This window comes from Periplaneta americana, chromosome 5, assembly GCF_040183065.1.
Source record: "Periplaneta americana isolate PAMFEO1 chromosome 5, P.americana_PAMFEO1_priV1, whole genome shotgun sequence".
In the NCBI taxonomy this organism is placed as follows: domain Eukaryota; kingdom Metazoa; phylum Arthropoda; class Insecta; order Blattodea; family Blattidae; genus Periplaneta; species Periplaneta americana.
The window spans coordinates 68,637,472-68,659,844 of record NC_091121.1 but is presented as its reverse complement, the minus strand read 5'-3'; the positions used below and the strand labels follow the sequence as shown (position 1 = coordinate 68,659,844).

Below are 22,373 nucleotides of genomic sequence, written 5' to 3'. Positions count from 1 at the left end.
TTTAACTATAGTTTTGTTATTGCACTTTTCTAGAACATCACAATGTAAAAGAATTCGTTCAGAATATTGTTCACTTAACAAACCGATAACTACATTACCAACAAGTCTACCTTCTTTGTCGGGAGTCTCATCAATGGAAACCCAAATTGAACTATCTTTAATTTCATCTCTTATCTTCTGTATTGTCTCATCGTAGATGGATGGAGCATACGTCTTCCTAAGTGTTGACTCATCCGGGATTGTATGTTGAGTATATTTTTCAAGGAATTCCCTGAAGACCTTATTCTTTAGTTTGTAGAGAGGAATATCAGCAGAGATGAGAGAACGGCACAGGTCGATGTTAAACTCAGATCTTACATTCGATGTTGTTGGTTGTGTTAAAAACAATTGTCTCTGCTTGGAATTTAGTTGTTTGTTGGCCTGATGTTTACTAGTTGTAATGTGTTGTTGCACCAGGAACTTTTGTGTAGATGATACTGCACACTGACACAAATTACAAAATAATATTTTATTGTCAGTTGATAAACCATCTTCTTTAAATTCTGAAATGTAACTTGTTAGTTTTGATTTTAAATTGACTGAATGACGTACTTTTGGCATATTTACCGTCTTTATAGTATGATTTACAAAACTGAACCTATGTGTACTCTGACTGGCATTTAACTGTTGAGCTGCACAACTGAAGTCTGTTAAAAATTTTAAATTAAATTAATACAGTTTTGTAACTTACTTTCCCATTGTTGATAGGACTGCTAATTTTCAAATAACTCTGATGTTAAAAGGGATTACTGAACATGTGTTTAAATCTCTATTGTTGAAATGTATTTTTAAAAGTTAATGGAATTTTGTTTTGTTTTATTGTTAAACCTAATATAATATGGACTGTTTTATATGAAATATGGAAAATATATGGAAATTAACGAAAATATGTACTAAACTCTAAAATATGGAAAAATATGGAAAATAAAAGTAGGATTTTTCAACCCTACACATTGTGAAACATAAAGATAATGCAAAATATAAATTATATTAGCTTTATAAGTAAATATGTATTTACATATAAATCCTTTCCCTGGTTGTAATGAATCTACAGTACAGTTATGTATCTACTCACAATTTACAACAAAATGCTAAAAGTATCTTTCACCTGCTTCAATGCACGTATGGACACTTCGGATTATGGCCACATTCAATGTGTACATCGGCAGTTAGAGTTCTCTTATTGGTAAAACCGATTGAATGCAGTGACTGTGTTAAAAGTTATTGAATTATGCGTCGAAACCTAAGCTTTGAATGTAATCTTTCGATTATAACCAGGGCAGGTATTTATGGAGCTTATTTTTATCATTTGTGTTCTTTAATATTGGTGTCGACGGAGATTATTGGAGATTGATTTGCACTCTTGGAGGAGATTAATGGAAATCTTGGAAAATAAAATTATTTTGGAATTGGAGTATTAACTCGGTATGAATACTACTTTCCAAATAATTAACATTAAAGGTTCGCTGGATTTTGGTAAAGGTGCGGTATGGCCAATAGACAATATTTGTTGGATTGAGTCTGTATGTAACACATATTCATTAAAAAAAAAACTTGCAGCCCTCAAATTAACACTTTCAAGTTATTAGTGAAATGTTGAATTCTCCGTCTTTTGAGTTGACTAATGTAATCAGAACACCTGGAATGCCATGTAATATAGCCTACTTGGATGTATAGGCTAACAAATTCAAGTGAAAAAAAATCCGAAAATCTCAGAATATCAAATTCGCTATAAAACGACACAATAATACTTAATAATTCGCGAATCGTAAAGATTAGTAAAAATCTATTGTATATCTATTAGCCTATTTCGTGATTTTCGCGATCTCAAAAATAACCGGCCCTGATTATAACTCATAAGCAAGGAATTTCTGGGCATGTTTTTTCTTTTACGTGTAGAGAACTCTCTTCCAAAGTTTGTATATAGTATTTCTAAATAACCGTGTATTTTCTCATTATATATTACACTTTTTGCAAGCCTTTATCATTGTTACAGTGATATTCCCTTCATAGTTTTTTCAGTTATCAGTAAAAACACACATACACAAGCACACACATACACACACGCGCACATTCACGCAGATATCCGAATTAACTTACTTTGCAATCAGATAATACAACTTGTTACCCTAAACATTGCACACAAGAATAGTAATATGCGTTACAAGAGCGGTATGTTGAAGTTTTCATGTTCGAGGAAAAGTTTGAAAAAGCGAAACGTAGTTGAGCTTTTTTAATTTCCGAGAATTGAAAGAAAACATACCGCTCGTGTATCGTACATTATTTTGTGCGAAGATCGTTTATTACATACCTGATAGAGGAATTTCTAATTAGTTGCAATGAAATCTCCATCTTGGTTTCTGTTCAATGACGGCAAATTTGGAAAACAAAAATATCTATCTTCAACATTGTTGCTTTAAAATGTTTTCTGTGTTTATTATACTCCAGCAGGCCGTGATATACGTCTGTCTTTTTTTCCCCAGTCTATGATGAGTCTGGAATCTTGTTGATTTTTTCACGGCTTCCTTAATGTTACTTTCATCACGAATGCAGTAACGTTAGTGAGTTGTAGAGTTTACTTAATTTTTGCAAATATTTAAAAACAATAATTAACAGTGCAATTTAGGTGAAATTGCAGTGGTAAGTTTCCAATTTATAATTATTACTATATTGAACGTCTCTAAAAATAATATGTTAAAAGCCTAAAGTAGTAAAATCAATATGTCACTTAAGCGGTAAGAAGAGGGAAATTGTTAGGTTGGGAATACTGAATGTGGAATTTTAGACTTTCCGCGGATTGGTTTTGTGCGGAAACCAAGCAAATACGCACGATCTCGCGCAAACGTATTTTACAATGCTAGAAAGTAACAGACATGACTTTATTTATATTATGGTTTCAAGTAGGCTATGTATTCGGACATAAACGCTTAACTATATTGTAACTGCTTCTAATATTATTTTGTTTTTTACAAAAATCAACATTGAAACGAATGAAAATATTAAAAGATATTCTTGGTTTATAATGAGATTCTAAGTTAATTTCTTGTCAAATAACCAACAGTGTTTTTAAACGAATGTTTCCAGAGAAAGTTATAAAACAAATAAAATTATATTGTGTGCTGTTAGAAGACATTTTTAGAATTTTGTATGCACCGGACATTAATGTCTTGTAAGAAAAATTTGAGCTGTCTTCGCTCTTTAAAATGTACTGCACCCGTTGTCTCAGGGGATTCTATTTGACTGGCATTCAGTGTGCAGGAAGTTTCCTTAGGTAAAGCATGTCAATCAGTGCAATAGCGAAAGGAAAGTGTAAACAGTTCTAAATAAAGGAAAAGTGAAACATTTTAGAAGTAGACAGAAACCAGAAGTAGTCCGATTTAGCGAAGAAAAGTCTTTAGTTCACTATACTTTCAACATCCTTTATGCACTGCACGACTTGGATATTTTGTTGTTATGTTGTGTTACATTTGTTCAGCTCGGAGGAGATTTTTTTTTTAGAAAAGTCCCGAGAATTTCGTTATATCGACTTTTACTGTACTGAAAATGACAACACCGCACATTTAATTTGTGTTCGTTATATTGCGGGACACTGCATAAAATTACGTAGCATGTGAACATTTCACAGTAAAACGTAATGAAAAATCAAAATGGGACTGTGCATCTTCGGCTCTATTGACTTAGAACTATAAAACATTACGTATTTCAGGATGTATTGTATGTATACACTCACTTTCTTACCACTTTGTTTCAGTATATGTTTGGTCAGTTTACCCAAAATTAATACGATGTTTTTGTTTCATTTTCAGGGATGGAAGCTATTATGTCCGAATTCTTCAACGATACGACGACTGCCTTCTATATAATACTAATAGTGTGGATAGCTGATCAATACGACGCGATATGCTGCCATACCACCATCACCAAGAGGCACTGGCTGAGGTGAGCAACGCATTGCTTTGTTACTGGAAAACAATGATGCTTGTGCACATAGATCTACTATATCTTTCATTGAATATCAGAATGTACCTTGTAATGTATCGGCGTCAGATTTTCTGTTTTATACGATCGATAGCCATAATAGTGACGAAATATTCTAGCGATTATCGTCTCAATGAGATTCTTACGCATTTTTTTTTTTTGTTTAACTTAAGCAGATGAAGCAAATTTAGGAATATTGTACATACACAAACGGAGCAGTGGCTTTCGAAGAAAAATTTCTTAACAGGAAATAATTCAAGATGACATACCGATCTAATAAGTGAGTTCTTCTAAAGAAGTGAGGTTCCACGACTTGTCGGAATGATTTGAAGAGTCCACTGCAAGAATGATAGATGTCACTTTCTTGTCGAAAATGAACCAAGACTGTCAACGAATAGCTTAAGACATATAGAATGTACTTAGAGAGTTATATGACATTAACACTGATAGTCATTGTCCAGTAATGATCGGAAAATCACAGTTAAGCTTTGAGCGCTAAGCATTTCAAAGTTTCAATTGCTTCTCCTGCAAAATGGTTTCCAAATGACATCTATCATTCTTGCAGTGGACTCTTCATTTGTATAGATCATAGATGTCCAACTCGTACGAGGTAAGCAACCCGCAGCGCATATTCTTTAAAGTCGTTTTTCCTATTTCATATGGAAAGTTATTGACCTTACCAGAGCATGCTTGACGTGCAATATCTCCTGGTTCTATAAGCGTTTGGACACCCATGGTATAGATCATTTCACAAGGTTTCCTTACCATTTAATTTCTCAGTTTCCAATCTCTTCCAATACACTTCTCTCATATTTATGTGTAGCAATTTGTCTTAATTATTAATCGTAATTGCTGATATTTTTTATCAGTCTAATGTTGAATTTTGAAGGCGTGCATCTTTAGCTTTCCAGACACCACTTATTAATTTTTGAAGTTAAGTTTCTTTAGACAGGATACGAGTCGAACGGTATGAAACAAAATATAACGAGTGCAAGAATGCAGGACAAAGAGAAAAGCATTTTCTAACCTTCTGCAGTTCAGTTACAAACTGTCAACGATTTAGTGAATTTTCATATACCCGCAACATTCAACGAATAATCAACATGTGCAAGGCCTGATCCAATTGGTGTCAGTAATTTGGAGGTATATCATAGATGACTACATAAAGACGTTACAACACATTCAAGCGTTATTAAATACCTATTTGATAAGCAATCGATAAAAAAAAATAGTTTTTTTTGTGTGCTTCATTCTTTGTCTTATTTTAACCTATAAACCAATTGTTTAATTTTTAAATTCTGAAGAGTATTCAGTATAAAAGTGTTATATCTCATTTCACGAACATTAAAAAAAAAATTATTACATATTTACAGCATAAGAAGATGTACTTCTGCTGCGCGTAAAGGTTACACATTCTTTTTTTTTTTACTTAAAGTTTGTTTGTTTTTTAATTAATCATATACAGGTTTAGTTTTCAGTCTGAAACTTACCTATTTGTTTAACTAAATCAATAGCAATAAATGTTTACATTTTATTGATTTAGTTCAAATGAAACTTGCCTATTTGTTTAACTAAATCAATAGCAATAAATGTTTACATTTTATTGATTTAGTTCAAATGAAACTTGCCTATTTGTTTAACTAAATCAATAGCAATAAATGTTTACATTTTATTGATTTAGTTCAAATGAAACTTGCCTATTTGTTTAACTAAATCAATAGCAATAAATGTTTACATTTTATTGATTTAGTTCAAATGAAACTTGCCTGTTTGTTTAACTAAATCAATAGCAATAAATGTTTACATTTTATTGATTTACGAGTAGTTCAAATAGGTAAGTTTCAGACTGAAAACTAACACTGTACATGATTAATCAGCATAACTTATGGAACATTAAACATGAATTGTAATTTTTTTTATATAAATGATTTACTAATGTTCGGAAGTGGTTAAGTACAGCTTACAGCAGTAAAATTTTGGAAATATTCAACATTTTTTTCCTCCATTACTGTATCTTATACAATAATGAAAATTAGTATGTGTAAAACACTGTTCTTCTACTATATAAAAAAATATTTTTACGATTTGAAAAAAAAAAACTATTTACATTTTTTTTTAAATTCAATTCACTGTGCAGTGATGAAGCGTTTCCCACATAATTAAAAAATTATCCAACATTCTGTGATGAAATAATTTGTGTGTATTTATGCATATCATATCTACAATATGATGCAATGTCACTTCTCTACCTATGATAGATTGTCTGATAAAAAATAAATTCATTAAAAATGGTCACATATCAGTATTTTCTTCTAACACAAAATAAAAAAAAAATATTATTTATTAAGTAATGTAGTTGAAAGAGCATGATATTGTAAACATGAGTTTCAGCAATAAAATAAAAGAGAGAGAACATGAAAAAGTTAACAAGTTTATGAGTTATGAGGGAAACACTTCATCATTGCATAGTGAACTACTACAAACATTATCAATTTTGGAAAATAAATAAATAAATAAATATATATATATATATATATATATATATAATTTTTAAATCGTAAAAGTATATGTTTTTTTCATATGGCAGAAGGACAGTGTTTTACACATTCTAATTTTCATTATTGTACAAGATACAGTAATGGAGGGAAAAAAATGTTGAATATTTCCAAAACTTTTACTGCTGTAAGCTGTACCTAACCCCTTAATGTAATTTATTTTGTAATTTCATAACTGTAATACACGTCACGGAATTTGTTTAATAGTATCATAAATGTACAAATGCAATCTATAGCACTGTTCATTAAATTCGGGGTCTGATTCGATTATTTCTAAATTTTCTTCTTAGCTACGAAGTATATATTTTGTAGGAATATATATCGAATTATATTCCTTCGGTATAAGGAGTTGTGATGCGTTATTAGTGAAAGAGACGAATTTGGAAACTTTACCTCGAACTTCAGCTTCCCCTAAGTCTTGTTATCTCTTTAAAAATACATTTACCGTGCGTGAATGTGCATGAAGGAATGTTATTTTTAGCACCTATAATCCGGAGAACTGCTTTTATTGTTATTTTTGTAGGGATTCTTCATACTTAAGAGGAGCAATTGAATGCATTTCACGCACCATTTCCAGCATTTTCAACACCCCATAATCCAGAAGAAGTGTTTTTTTTACACAACCGTTTTAGACTTCTATCGGGAGCATCTGAAGTGTTATGTGCTTCTTTTATTGGACTCCTGTCTCTTGTTTAACATTAATTAAAACTGGAAGAAGAATTTTAAAAGGGATTCAAAATATTTCGAAGTGAAATGAGGTAGAGAGGTGTGGTACAATAAAATCACTTTTAATTTTCATACATGTATATTATATTTTCACTGCTGAAAAAAAAAATAGGAATGTTGCATATGTGTGCACTTAATAAGTGGGTTGAAGTCTTAAAAGTCGCTCTCAGCTGTATAGCGTCATCTGCAATTCAGACTGCACGCCTTATGGTTCCGATGAAGTCTCATTAGAAAGCGTTCTACTCCTCAGTCAGATATCATCTGCACGCCATTCACAATATTACACCATTCCTCACCGTTTTGGTGATTATTAGACAGTGTATGCGGGATGACTTAAGGAAAAGTAAAGTTGTTTCATATCAGAGTATATGGCACGTGCCGCGTCGTCCGTCTTTTGTGTACCTGGTGAGTACAGCAGCGTACAAAACGAAGGAACCCCGGTCCGTTCATAGTCATATTGCAGCGCAATGTGTGCAGTTGTGTTATCCTGCTCAAGTATTTAGTACGCGTTGAATAGTGTTGTGCTGATCCATTCATAATGTCGAATGCAAAATGTTCAATTCGCTCAGAGATACGAAATGCAATTAAGAAGTATGAGAGTGACATTTTATGTATTAACGAAGACAATATCGTGTGTAATGTATGTAAAATTGAAGTAAAAACCAGAAAAACTCAGGCTATAGAGAAACATTGCAACAGTACATCGCACAGGAATGCGTTGAAATGAAATCTGAGGAACCATTCACATCATCATCATCATCATCATCATCTAGTTGTGCGGGTCTAAACGAAACGTTTTGCAAAGATATGTGCAACATGATGCTCAGTGCAAATATTCCTCTAAAGAAATCGAGGGATCACCATTTTAGAGGTTTTATTAAGAAATTCTCTCGATACAAAAACTGTTTAAGCGATAGGCGAAGACGATTCAGCTTCGGCAACTTACGAGAATATATCGTCGTTTACTGCAACGCTGGTAATTCCATCAATGATGACGAGGACTGAACCTTGCAAGGTATGTATTACAGTACGTCATTTTTCTTTTCCTTCTGACTGTACGGAGATACAGTAGCATATTGACATCGTCTGTTTACGTTTAAAACCTGTTGAGCCAATGGTCTAAGTGAAAAAAAATGTAACATATAGTAAATGTGCACCTACATTCAACGATAAGTCATCCCGCATCCACTGTCTACTGATTATTATTCAAATGATGATAATGTATTTTGAACAAAAGCTACTATTCCATCGCCGGAATTTGAATCCGGGTCCGTAGTCATCGCAAGCCAGATTGTCCTAATCGAACTACTAAGATGACTGTCTGCTAGTTCATAGTAAATATGACCAAATTTGATTTTGGATAGATAAAAATAGTTGGCTTAGGCGAACTGTTAAAAAGCGCATGTTGAAATGATCTCTAAATCTGTGCATATATGTAGATTTCCACAGCAAATAAATTAATGTGAAGAATTAGGTGGCTATTATAATGTAACCTAATTTTGTGAAATCGAAATGGTTGAAAAATTGAGTAGCCTCCGTCTTTGAGTGGATACTGTTCACTCTGCTGTAACAGTACATTTATTCATACGACCTGTTTTTTTTAGTTGGTTGTTTGTTGCCAACCTAGATAAGTATCTTGAAATATTACAAATAACTGCTGTAGTGTTGTAATGAAAACAACTGTCTTCTACGAATGCAAAATTGATACGCAAAGGCAGTGTTAATTAATATACATTATACGAAATAAATCACTGCATTTGAAATGTACTGAACTTTATTTGAACAGTTCAAACTTCACTTAACAAAAATAAATAAAATTTATTCAAATTGAACATTAAATATTACAAGTACCTTGATCATTTTTACTCCCTCACATTGAAGTTGTTGGTGAAGTTTGTACGTTGACCAGACTGCTAACATCAGTCAGCTGTTCATAGTGTAACGTACGTACTGTATATTCTTTAATAATAATAATATTAATAATAATAATAATAATAATAATAATAATAATAATAATTCTTTATTTATACTGGCAGAGTTAAGGCCATAGGTCCTTCTCTTATACTCTACCAGATCACAAAGTATACAGTCAGTGAAAAATTTAACAAAAAGTTAAAGAACAGAATACTAACATATTACAAAAAAAATGATAATAGCATAATAAATAGACACTATACAACATGAAAATAATACCATAATAGGAAAAAAAAAGTAAAATACATTGAAATATAGTAAAAACAACTCATTTAATACAAATAGTTAGTATGAAAAATGTAAGGAAGAATATAACAAAATAGAATGTAATAAATTAAAAAAAAAATAAAAGAAACACTAAAATTAAATAAAATTGACAGTAAAAAGGGTATGATAATAAATTCGTCTGATGATCAAGAGAACAAAAAGGGGAAAGGAAGAAAAAAAATATTTATATATTTTTACAAAACTATCGCAGAGAAAAGGGCTTATAACTGAAAGAAATCAGAATTGAAAAAGTGCAATTTTAGTTTATTTTTGAAACTAGACAATGTCCGACAGTCTCTGACATGTTGTGGTAGAAAGTTCCAGAAATGAGCTGCAGAGACTGTAAAAGATGAAGAGTAGAAGGATGTTCTCTGTTTAGGAATGGAGAGTGTGATATGGTGTTGTGAGCGAGTATTTATTTTGTGATATGAGGACAAATGTTGAAATTAATATTTTTTAAAATATTCTGCTCGGTTTTCGAACTTTTCCTCGATTTTGTAAAAAATTTCCCTACCTTTTATCGTAATATACTATTTTAAGCATCTGTCGTTAGATCTTTATCAATAACAATTGTCTTGTTAAATAAGAGTTACATATTTACACTCCTTGTCCTCATTTTGCTTCCTCTTGCCTTCATCTACTCGTTTTTAAGACTCGACGTGAGTATAAAACCCTTCAAAATTTTAGAATACGAATCTGTAAATACAAAAGGCGTTTTAGTTTTTAGTAAATGAGAGGCGCAGTATTAAAATTTGATCCGAATTGCATGAGCACCTGCAGATGCTGCCTCCTCACCTTGTACAACCCTTTGAGGAGTCCCAGAGCCCTTGTAGTGGCTAACTGGATGAGGTAGGTCCGGCCATAAGGAAATTACAGTTAATTGCATTATGGGGATACGGATAGGAGGTAACAGGGAATAGTTGAAGTAATTTAAACTTGCTGGCTCCGCGCTTGTGAAGAGAGGACCTGGCGACGTTGTGTGTACACATATGTATTTTCGAGATGGTATGTAAGTAATGACTGGCATGATACCGGCGTTAACGTGAGCGTTATAATTCGCTGATGAAATTAGCGTGTAGTCCGTCCGTTCCGCTCGTGCTAAATGCACCATGAGAGAAGCTTCTCAGAATGCCACGTAGTAATGGACTATGAGTGAGCCATTAGTGCAATATCGGGTCCCGTAATGACAACTTTCTGTAAACTGTGGAGCCTAATGTCGCCTCCAGTCTTGTGTATTTACTTACAGGAATTGCGCAAGCAAGCTGTGCAGAAAATACACTGAAACACTTTTCTTATTCCGTCGTTCATAATATTGAAATTTTTGTAAATTTTGCGTCCGTTAGCAAGGAATTACGTGATCTTAAACTTATCTGCAGTAATTGTTCTGTTCACACGTAAGCCTTTCTCAACTCCAAATATTACTGCAAAATAACGGGTGTACGCCTGGAAACAGGTTTTATTTAGTACGGCACCGTTCGAAAAGTGACATGGGCAAGTATCCCCCACTTAACGGTGATTCACCGCGTGTGCTGTCGGCAATAACATCTCACGAGTTACGCATTACATTACAGATGCAATTAAAAGGTTGATAGCAAAAACCGAACAAGCCAAAAATTTCAATGTTGAGCATAGTACATTTCTCTTCACTTCATTTCAAGCGGCATCTATTGACATAATACGTTTCTAAAAAAACCGGATTTGTGTCTTTGAAATGAGTGTTTGAAAATGTAGCGTTTCTGCAAAAAAAAAAAAAAAAAAAGAAGCGGATTAGTCCAGTCTCTTCCTAGTAGAAGACGGGCAAGTCACAAACGTATCCAGTTCTTGAATAATAATAATAATAATAATAATAATAATAATAATAATAATAATAATAATAATAATAATGACATTATTATTTTATTTTATTTTATTTTATTTTATTTTATTTTATTTTATTTTACCTGGCAGAGTCAAGATCTTGAGGCCTTCTCTTTCACTTAGTCAGGTCTACAATTAATACATATGCATAAGTAATAAGAATAATGGATAGGCTAAGTAGAATAAGAGACACACCTGCCTTTTCACCATTTTGAAGTTCATCTCATTCTCTTCGTAGGTATATAGCCATCTCTCTATAATTAAACGGCCACATTTATCACCCTCAGTTAGTGTAACCTTCGATTAAAATTGCCACTTAACTCATGGTTAGGCATTTTTATGTTTCATCGGTCTTGGTTAGCACTTATATAGGAGGTTGGTTAAGCACGGTAATGTATAACCGGTCTTGTTTGAGCGGTTACGGGACATAACCAGTGATTTGGGGGTGGTGAAGGGATACGGCAGCGAGATTCTCAGCTGATTTCGATGACGAATTATTGTTTTTTATCATTTGAACCGTCATGGAGGTGAATGTGAAGTTGTGTTAGTGGAAAGGAGTAGTTATCAGTTGACAGAAAATTTCAAGGGGGATTTCGTTTTTCGGTTGCATACAACATTATGATTCTATTCAACAACTGATATTTTCGGTATATTAGGAGAGAACACTGCACAAATGCATAGAACAATTGCAAGGTGGATCATTCACGATCTAAGCATTGTAATAGCATCGCTTGGCCTTATTTGTATCTCTCTTCTACATCACAGGCTGAAAGAGAGGTTATGGATGGCTTCTACAGTAAAGAGATTCCTGATGCAATTTGGATTTTAGATTGTACATACATACATACATTCCCATTAATCTTCTGGTGATCTATACTATTAATAATTTTCCTTTGTGGATATTCCATCTCTTTTCTGTTAGCTATATGTTTATATCTAGTAATTAAGTATATCAGTGCTTAAGACTTAAACTGGGAAACGTTAGATTTTTTTCCCTTTTTGTTTTCTTTTTGTAAGATTTTAACTTGACAGTATTTATTGAAAGATAAAGATATGCAGCCCGGAAACGACCCCCGAAAGAAAACAAATACAACAAGAAAATATTATATAAAATTTACTCTGTCACACGTTAAAAGTGTTAAAACTGTTAAGAGACAGTGTCTCTTGAACCACTGAAGACGACGACAAATAGCGTCGAAACGGGTCGTCTGTCGAAGGTAAATACCTTTTTAAACAGTTCTAACACTTTTAACGTGTGACAGAGTAAATTTTATGTTTTTAACAAAGGGTAAACGTGAACTTTAATCAATGAAGAAAATATTAGATAATATATTCGTTTCGATGCAGAACGGAGTAACGGAGCAATCGTTTTTAGACATTGACTATCATCTTTGGAGCGGTATGGATGCTTTCCTTGTGCCACTTTGTAGAAACAGTGTACCGTCACAGACATCAGGTCGGTTAAAAAAGTTTGTCATCTAACCATGTGAGAGTAACCGATGATTATAAAGGTGTACCGGAATTACATTTTACTTTTTACGTTTTGAACTTAGGTTTCTACATGTCGAGGAACTTTATTTTTCCATACTTTTTTACTCAGTGTTAATTTATTGTATTCATTTCTTATTCTGCTCTTCTTTCCTTCAATGTTTCTTAAAAGTTTTTATTTTTGTTGTGTTCAGTCTTTGATTTTATTATCTTGTTCTGTTTTTGAGAATCACCTCCATATGCTACCATCATGCGTTTTGACGTTTAGTTATTGTCTTAGATCACAGTCTAGGTTTGAACCTAGGTTTCTACATGTAAAGGAACTTTATTTTTCCATACTTTTTTACTCAGTGTTAATTTATTGTATTCATTTCTTATTCTACTCTTCTTTCCTAAGTTTTAATTTTTGTTGTTTTCAGTCTTTGATTTTATTATCTTGTTCTGTTTTTGAGAATCGCCTCCATATGCTACCGTCATGCGTCAATAATTTTATGATGTGCTTTTGACGTCTGGTTATTGTCTTAGATGACAGTCACAATTCTAATTTTCATTATCATCAGCATCTTTAATTCGTCAAAATAGCGCAAGGCTACCAACAAAGGGCAAATACAGAATGTTCGGTGAATGTATTATTAACTTTGGAGTATGATAGGTGTCAAAAGAAACAAGTTTTGCTAGTGAACAGATACCCGGCTGCTCTCCAGTAAGGCACTACGTGCCCTCGGAAGCTTCGTTCCACACCCGGCCATCAAGAAATTCATTTGCCTTGTAGTTATTATTTTATGGAATGTATTTCTTTCAATTGTCATATGCAGTAGTCATATGCCTAATGCGGAGTTTATCTATAAATAAAAGAGGAGGCGACTCTGTTTGCATAGTGGACTGCGAGGAGCTAGGTTCTAATAAAATTATACTTAATACTACACACCTTTCAAATTTCAAATTTCAAAATTTATTTACAATTTACATTTGGATAGACACCCGAAATGAGCATATGCTCGTGCTCGGGTACAGTCCAGTAGTCTACATAAATTTTACAGGGTTCAAATAATAATGCTGATGATATAAAATAATAGTAACAACAACAACAACAATAATAATAATAATAATAATAATAATAATAATAATAATAATAATAATAATAATAGTGATAAAACAAAAATATTTACAATAATGAAATAAATACTAAGACGGATAAAATAAAATATAAAACTACTAGCGAGAGTTAACACAACTTAAATAAGCATATAATAACCGGAAAAAATGCCAAACTCGAAAATCAACAGAAAAGTTCGTTGTATCGCAGACGACAGCAACCGCCGTATTGACATTGTGTTGTGCATTAATGGTAATAGTGGGTAGCTGAATGTCTACGTAACTGCCGTTCTCTTCGAATCTCCTCGTACAATCATGGGAAGTTAATGCAATATCTCATATCTTTAGGGAGATTGTATTCATAGCGTCCGTTCACATTGAATGCAAACATAATACCCTTGACTATCAAAGTCGAGATGCCATTTCGTTATCATAAGTGACCGAGATTCACGTCGTTCACTATAATTTTTAATGAAAAAGTCAGACTTCTCGAAAACGATGAACCAAACTTTTCAGATCCAGATGCGACACTTTTAAGGACGTGGAAACAGCATCGTATTGAAGCGCCACCGGGTGTAGATTAATTAGCAAAATTTTTCCTCTTCACCTATTACTCCCCAGTATTTGTAAGAAACTTAACTCGAACACACTGTGTAAGACAACACAAGACAAACTCTTGAATCCATTATTCTCATATCTGTGCTGGGAATCAAATCCAGGTCAACTGGATTTGTAGCGCTTGAGCCACAGAGGAGAACACGTCATAGTATGATTGGTTTAATGTATTTAATACTTATGGCTTTTAAGGAACCCGAAGGTTCATTGCCACTCTCACATAAACCCGCCATCGATCCCTATTCTGTGCAAGATTAATCCAGTCTCTATCATCATATCCCACCTTCCTCAAATCCATTTTAATAGTAGACTATCCTCCCATCTACGTCTCGGCCACCCCAAAAATCTTTTTTCCTCCGGCCTCCCAACTAAAACTCTATATGCATTTCTGGATTTGCACATTCGTGCTACATCCCCTGCCCATCTCAAACGTCTGGATTTAATGTTCCCAATTATTTCAGGTGAAGAATACATTGCGTGCAGTTCTGCGTTGTGTAACTTTCTCCATTCTCCTGTAACTTCATGTCTCTTGGCCCCAAATATTTTCCTAAGAAACTATTCTCAAACACCCTTAATCTCTGTTCCTCTCTCAAAGTGAGAGTCCAAGTTTCACAACCATACAGAACAACCGGTAATATAACTGTTTTATAAATTCTAACTTTCAGATTTTTTACAGTAGACTAAATGACAAAAGCTTCTCAACCGAATAATGGCAGACATTTCCCATATTTATTCTGCGTTTAATTTTCATCCGAGTGTCTTTTATATTTGTTACAGTGTCCAAGATATTTGAATTTTTCCACCTCTTCGAAGGATAAATTTCCAATTTTTATATTTCTATTTCATACAATATTATGGTCACGAGACATAATCATATACTAATCATATACTTTGTCTTTTCGGGATTTACTTCCAAGCCTATCGCTTTACTTTCTTGAAGTAAAATTTCCGTGTTTTGCCTAATCGTTTGTGGATTTTCTCCTAACATATTTACGTCAAAATGTATTTTAATATTGCCGTTTAATTTGCGTTGTTATTAAAGGAAAGTTCGTATCCCGATATATTCTAATGGGGTGCAATTAGGATCATAAGCATTGGCGCGGAGTCGAAGTTTGGATAACGGACGGTGTGTTGTATATCGTCACGTAATTCCCTTGTTCCTGCTGTCTTATTAATCAGTGCAGTTTTAATCGTCGTCCGCCAACCCGCCGCCGGCCAACAATAATGCAAATGGTTGTGAAAATGAAGCGGTCACGTCTCATTAAGCTAGCCGGAGGAAATTTGATCTCTCGCGTACGCTAATTGCCAACCCGTACGGTCAAGCCTTCCCACATAGATTAGTTGCCGCACCCTGGGTTTAGACTGTGGGCCAGTGCAGTTCATAACGGAGATTGAGAGAGAACTGCGGAACCCTAAAGCTGTTTAGTCCCTCTTCCCCCATCCCTTCCCTCTCCCAAGAGCCCAGCGGCAGTAATACGCGGTTTCATCTAATACTTTTTATGTTATAAAATTTCCCTTGTGATATTTTGATGTGCCTCTAAATATCAGGCAGCAACGCTACTGAAACCCGTGGTTGTAAAAGGCTGTACACTTTTTTAAACGCACCAAGTAAAGGGGAAAACTGCTGTTCCTGTATTTCATGGGAATTTTCAGACTGCTTTGTATCCGGCTTCGTGTATTAGTGAGAGGAAGTATTAATGCGGTTCTCGTGGGGGAATAATGAGTCTGATTTTAAACATTACGTAAATTTGATTTTTGTTGAAACACTTCGTGTTTATCATTACCACAGTTTGAAACTTTGTCGAAAAAGTAATTACAAGCGTCTAGTACTGAAATAACATTGCTGTTGTGTTATGTGTAAGCAAAGGTTAAGCCGCTATGTTGGTGTTGCGTGGGCTCGAATCTTGCTTTGGGCCTGATCGTTCATCCATTTCATTGCTGCAGTATGTCCGGGGCTTCTTGCTTAACCCACATTAAGGCAGGTTCGAGTGTTGATGTGATGCGTGAAGTTAAAATTGCCAGAAAGGGCAAGAGAGGTCGAAACTAGGCAAAGGTAAAACAATGTCGAGGGAAAAATTAAAAAAGGCTACGTAGAAATGACAGTGCTTAATACATTTCCATAGCAGTTAATTTATTTGTAATGTTACTAATGATATTTTCGTTGTAAGTTTTTTGGACAGCGTTTGGTAAAAGTAGGCCTTTTCACAGTTGATGTTAGTGTTAGAAATTCGATATTACTGTGCAAGTACCGTACTTTCTTACTTACTTTCAACTTTTCCTAACGACTGGAACGATGCATGATGTCTTTTTTTATTATTTATCGTTTTGATAAAAAAATAGATAATTAAATAACTTGAATGTGCATTTTATTAAGAAGAGGAGGTACACCATTGGCCTGCAAAAATTTAGTGAAATTTATTTTTTTTTTATATCTCAGCTACTATAAAAGCTAAATGAAAAAAAAACTTTTCATGCTTAATATGCATTCATTACACTTCATAAAACGGTATTCAGAATATTAAAATAACTAATAATTACTGTGTAGTATATAGTCACGAAGCTTGAGTTGTGAGGATGCTAGGAACAATATGACTGTGCCGATACTATTTCGCATTGTCTGTAATGAGGCGATATTAGCGATCCTAGTGGTTAGCAACTATCTATGGATGCATATTTACTACACATTGAGCTTCGTGACTGTATGTACTAGACTGTGGTAATGCCATGAGGCGGGATCCGAATGAAATAAACATTCAATTTATAGCTTGGATTTGAACGTGGCCAGGCTTCCTTGCAGTGTATGAACCAATCTTAGGCTTTGATTAAAACACTTTCGGCCATTATCCAGGATGTTTAAACAGTTATGGTAAAAAAATGAGAAGTAAAAACGGAGATAAGTAAAAGAGTTCCACTAAAAGTGGATCCGCAAATTAACCATTTACGAGATAATGTTTTTTTTTTTTTTTTTTTTTTTTTTTTTTTGCTGTTTGGGGCGCCAGTGAACCTAGCGTTTGTGTACGGTAAAGGGGCAACATTCATGCTTCGTACGTATGCCGCACTTAACCCGTTCAGTTTCATTCTACGTGTGAGACAATATCTAAACAAACGATATCGTAAACGGTGGATAGGTAGAGGAGGACCTGCTCCTAGATCACCGGATTTAAATCCTTTGGATTTTTATGTATGGGATTATGCAAAAAGCTTGGTTTACACAACAGACATCACCACATCTGAAGAATTGTAGCATCGAATTGTAGATACCTGCCAGCAAATGAAGAATGACCAGGATTGCTCGAGCGCATTATTGGGTCTTTGCTGAGAAGACTAGACAGATGCATTCAAGTACATGGTCAGCATTTTGAACACCTGCTGTGAAATTATTTAGTTAACATGTTCATATTGTAGGCTACTGTACCTTGTTTATCCACAAACTTTACTGTTGTTCAAACAAAAAGGTTTCTTTTGTGTATGTTCAATCACATTTCTGTGGTGTTGAAGCCAAAATTATGAATTTTACTGCCTCGTGATTGATAAATTAAATAAAATTGTTACTGCTTTTTGGAATTAGTATTTAATATTCAGCGGCCCCAACCAGCATAAAATCTCGTAAACGGTTAATTTGCGGGCCTATGTGTATTGGAACATTTTTGTTTCTCTTCGTTTTTACGTATCGTCCCTAAATATTTGACCATCACTTTTGAAACACTTTGTATTTTCTCCCTTATGGTACATCTTAAGGCATTTGAGTTCAAAACGGGTTGAGGGATATAGAAAAACTGTTTGAAGACAATTCCTTATGAATTGTGTTTTCGTGTTATCTTGTTTCAGATGAACAGCATATCGTGTAAAGTCCCATTTTAGGAATAGAACTGCGATTTAATGCCCTATCTTCTTTATGATGCATGTGCTTAATTATTTGGAATAGGGCTATATTGCCTATTCGATAATTTTCACTCAGCAAGGTAATTATGCTTTGCTGTGGTCCTGCTCCGTGCTAACCACAAGATCAGGGGCCCACACTGTGCCTGTCAGGTGTTGGCCCATAGCTATATACCCTGTTCAATATCGCATTGGAATGTAAGTCGTTAGAAAAGGAAAGGTTTAAATAGAAGTAAGAATACACATCTTTATTACATACTTTTAACACTTTTGTTGCTTAAGATTTAGTAAATTTGTTATAGAAACAACTTCACCAAATCGTAAGAAAAAAAAAAGACATCTATTCACTCTTACACTGCATTTGGATTGTAAGTCGCTAGAAGGGGAACAGGTTAATTAGAAGAAGAATATGATTTTACCAACTCTAAAGATAGATAGATAGATAGATAGATAGATAGATAGATAGATGGATGGATGGATGGATGGATGGATGGATGGATGGATGGATGGATGGATGGATGGATGGATGGGTGGGTGGGTGGGTGGGTGGGTGGGTGGGTGGGTGGGTGGGTGGGTGGATGGGTGGGTGGGTGGGTGGGTGGGTGGGTGGATGGATGGATGGATGGATGGATGGATGGATGGATAGGTAGGTAGGTAGAAAAAGAAAGAAAGAAAAGGAAAGAAAGGAAGGAAGAAGAAAGCTAATTATATAAATTAATATTTTCTATCAAAAGTATTTGTTAAATCATTATAAATTGGTATTTAATAGACTATTACTTGTTTCCAACCAAGGATAATTGTCTTAAATTTTAAATCCATTTCATGATCCTATTAATTTGGTGTGTAAACCATTTTTAACCTGGACTGAAATAAAGACGTATTTCATGAAAGTCAAACAAGTTTGCATCAATAACACATCAGCGTTTGTGTTGGAGTAAGTAAAATAATGCACGAGTCGAAAAGGCAATCGATCTACCTGTTGGTAGCATTGCTCGAAATGAACTCAAATTTTAATTCTGTATGCCATTATTGTTTTGTCAAGCCTTAAATCAATAGGGTACGCAGTAAATGTTGTTACAATAATAGCCACTGTTACGTGGATCTAAGTGCAATGCACACACGCGTTAAATACAATGGTGCTTAACAAGTCCCACGTACTGTTGGTTGCATAATGTTCGGCTGTGTTGACAAAATATATTCTCGCCTACACTTGTTCCCTTACAAAGTGGTATTGTGTAAAACCGTCTTGTGTAGGATTCTTAATCTTAAAAATTGAGGAACGAGGGAACGTGGTATAGAGGACAAAAAAACATTCATAGAATGTAGTCGTTAAAATTGAAAATATCTGCTAGTAAACATTCTTTATTGTACAGATTACATAATTTAAAATGTTGGATTTTTTCTGCGTAAGGTACATATTATTTAGAATTAAGATTCATAGGAACAAAATAGCATTTGGTGACGATCGTTATGGCTACTAATGTGGTCTAAGGGTAATCTGGGACTGATCTCGTGCTTGGGTCCCAAGCAGGTTGTCTACGTACCTGTTGGGGTTTTTCCTCCGAAGTTTTTCTCAATTACAACATGAATGTCATCTAATCTTGTGGAGATTTCATGAACTTATTTGCCAAATAACATTTCATTCTGTTACCGCCAATTTCATTGGCGCTGCATAGCCCTGTATTTGATATAGAGCCCTTAAATAATGTATTAAAACGTATGTTATAAACAGAAGTGATGAATTATTTGAACATTGATACACTACCCAACATGAAATTTACCTCCGTGAAAATAGTACATGTTTTAATCCATTTCCATGCGTAGATTCTGAAAACAATGCTTAAAATGTCACATCACTTCACTGTTTTTAGATATTTTAGATATCCTACTTCGAAAACGAGTTCGCGTGCCACCTGGTAACACGCGTGTCATATGTTGGCTACCCCTGTCCTACACGATTAGTTACATACTTACAAAATGTAAAGATGAAAAATGTGTTATTTGTTATACCATTTAACCAAGCCTTTGTTAGCAATTAGGATACCAGTAATAAATCTGCCTTTTCTTCTAGAAGTAGACACCGTAAAGAGATAAAACCAGGTAGACACCAGTCTGGCACTTCTAATGGGGTTGTAAAGTAATATTATTTCCTGCATAAAACATGATGTAACTTATATTATTCACATTTCTACTTACTAAAAACAGAATCGGAAATTTGTCGGTAAACAAAATATTTTAAGAAATAGCTTATCTTACTCCTTTCAGGACAATGCATTACGTTAGCCGGAGTTTGAATATCAGTTCAGGAGATGTGAAATTGAGCATTCTGGAGTTTCTATCTCTCTTTGTTTACACATGGGAAGTTAGGTATATATAAATTGGATACTTAACAATAGAAATGTGTTAAGTGCCACAATAAAAAAAATGTGATATTTCACTAGAATATTGCAATTTGCCAAGGGATATGACATATCAACAGAGCTAGGTTCACAAAATATTGTAGAGTGTTATTAAGACCATCAAAGGATGGCAGTGGTGCAAAGTTACCATGGCTCCCTCATAAAAAAGGTGCAATGTATCATTCGTTTTTATTTCCCTCCGTTCTTTATTTGTCGTGTTAATAGTGTAATTATGGCAAAAAACATTATTGATTACAATTATACCGTGCTGTTTTCTACAAACAGGAAGATCAGCATAGGTAAATCTTATATACAACATAATAAGTAAGTAATGTAGGGCTATGAATCACATAGAAACATAATATATTATCTCTAGATGACACAGCGGGTTTGTTTTAAACTTTTCAGTTTCTAGTGTTAAAATCCAGAAAATGGAGAAAATATAATTAAATTAGCACGTTTTTCTTTACTGTAAGTGACATGAAAATGCAGAATAAAATGAGTGGATTGACACTCGAGTAGAAAATAGCTTTATTTTCTAAGTTATATGACCAAGATTATTCAACATTATCAACATTTCTGTTGGGTCTCTTTACTGTCATACCAGCACAACACGTCAACATAGAACGTATGATAATCATGATGAAGGTTCGCAATATTCATTTCCAAGTTGTGAGGACGATTTGCTTTCAGTCTGCAAAACCATTTTAATGGAAGTATTTGTATAAATTAACAGATATGTGAGTAATAAATGGATCATAGTACCTACGAAATGTTTATGGAACTTAACACCTTTCATAAATTGTGAAGTTTGTTTATCTCTCAGTGTGTTAATTTTAATAGTATCATCAAAGTATTGATTAACATTAGTGAAAAGTTGTAAGTACTATCAATTCAATTCTAAAAAGTATATTCTTAAAATTGTTCAATAGCGAAAGTTGCTTATTAATGAAATACTGTTCATAAATTTGGCACTTTGCACCTTTCTACTGTTAAGTATTCAATTCTAAGTGAAGGATCAAGAGGAGCATTTAAACACAAGTCAGAATATCCCAAAGCCATTACCTTATCTATACTAATAATAAATCTGTAGCCGAAATTTTTCTGGTAATTTTCGATTTTCCAAAAATAATTGGTCCTAACATATACAATTAACCACCCTGAAACCGAAAATCGCTTTTTTGAAATTTTTGTTTGTATGTCTGTCTGTATGTTTGTTACCTTTTCACGCGATAATGGCTGAACGGATTTCGATGAAAATTGAAATATAAATTAAGTTCGTTGTAACTTAGATTTTAGGCTATATGGCATTCAAAATACATTATTTAAAAGGGGGGTTATAAGGGGGCCTGAATTAAATAAATCGAAATATCTAGCTTATTATTGATTTTTGTGAAAAATGTTACATAACAAAAGTTTCTTTAAAAATAATTTCCGATAAGTTTTATTCCTTGAAAAATTTTGATAGGACTGATATTTAATGAGATAAATGAGTTTTAAA

At 33.8% G+C, this 22,373-nt stretch overlaps 1 protein-coding gene across 5 annotated transcripts in view; it reads left to right on the top strand.

The window, feature by feature from the left end:
- The window catches only part of LOC138699801 (membralin), a 432,208-nt gene that overhangs the window by 167,695 nt on the left and 242,140 nt on the right, over positions 1 to 22,373 (top strand). For all 5 annotated transcript variants that reach the window (XM_069825971.1, XM_069825970.1, XM_069825969.1 and 2 more), the window contains exon 12: positions 3,846 to 3,978. In XM_069825971.1, the coding sequence (XP_069682072.1) occupies positions 3,846 to 3,978 (133 nt within the window). The remainder of the gene's footprint in view (positions 1 to 3,845; positions 3,979 to 22,373) is intronic.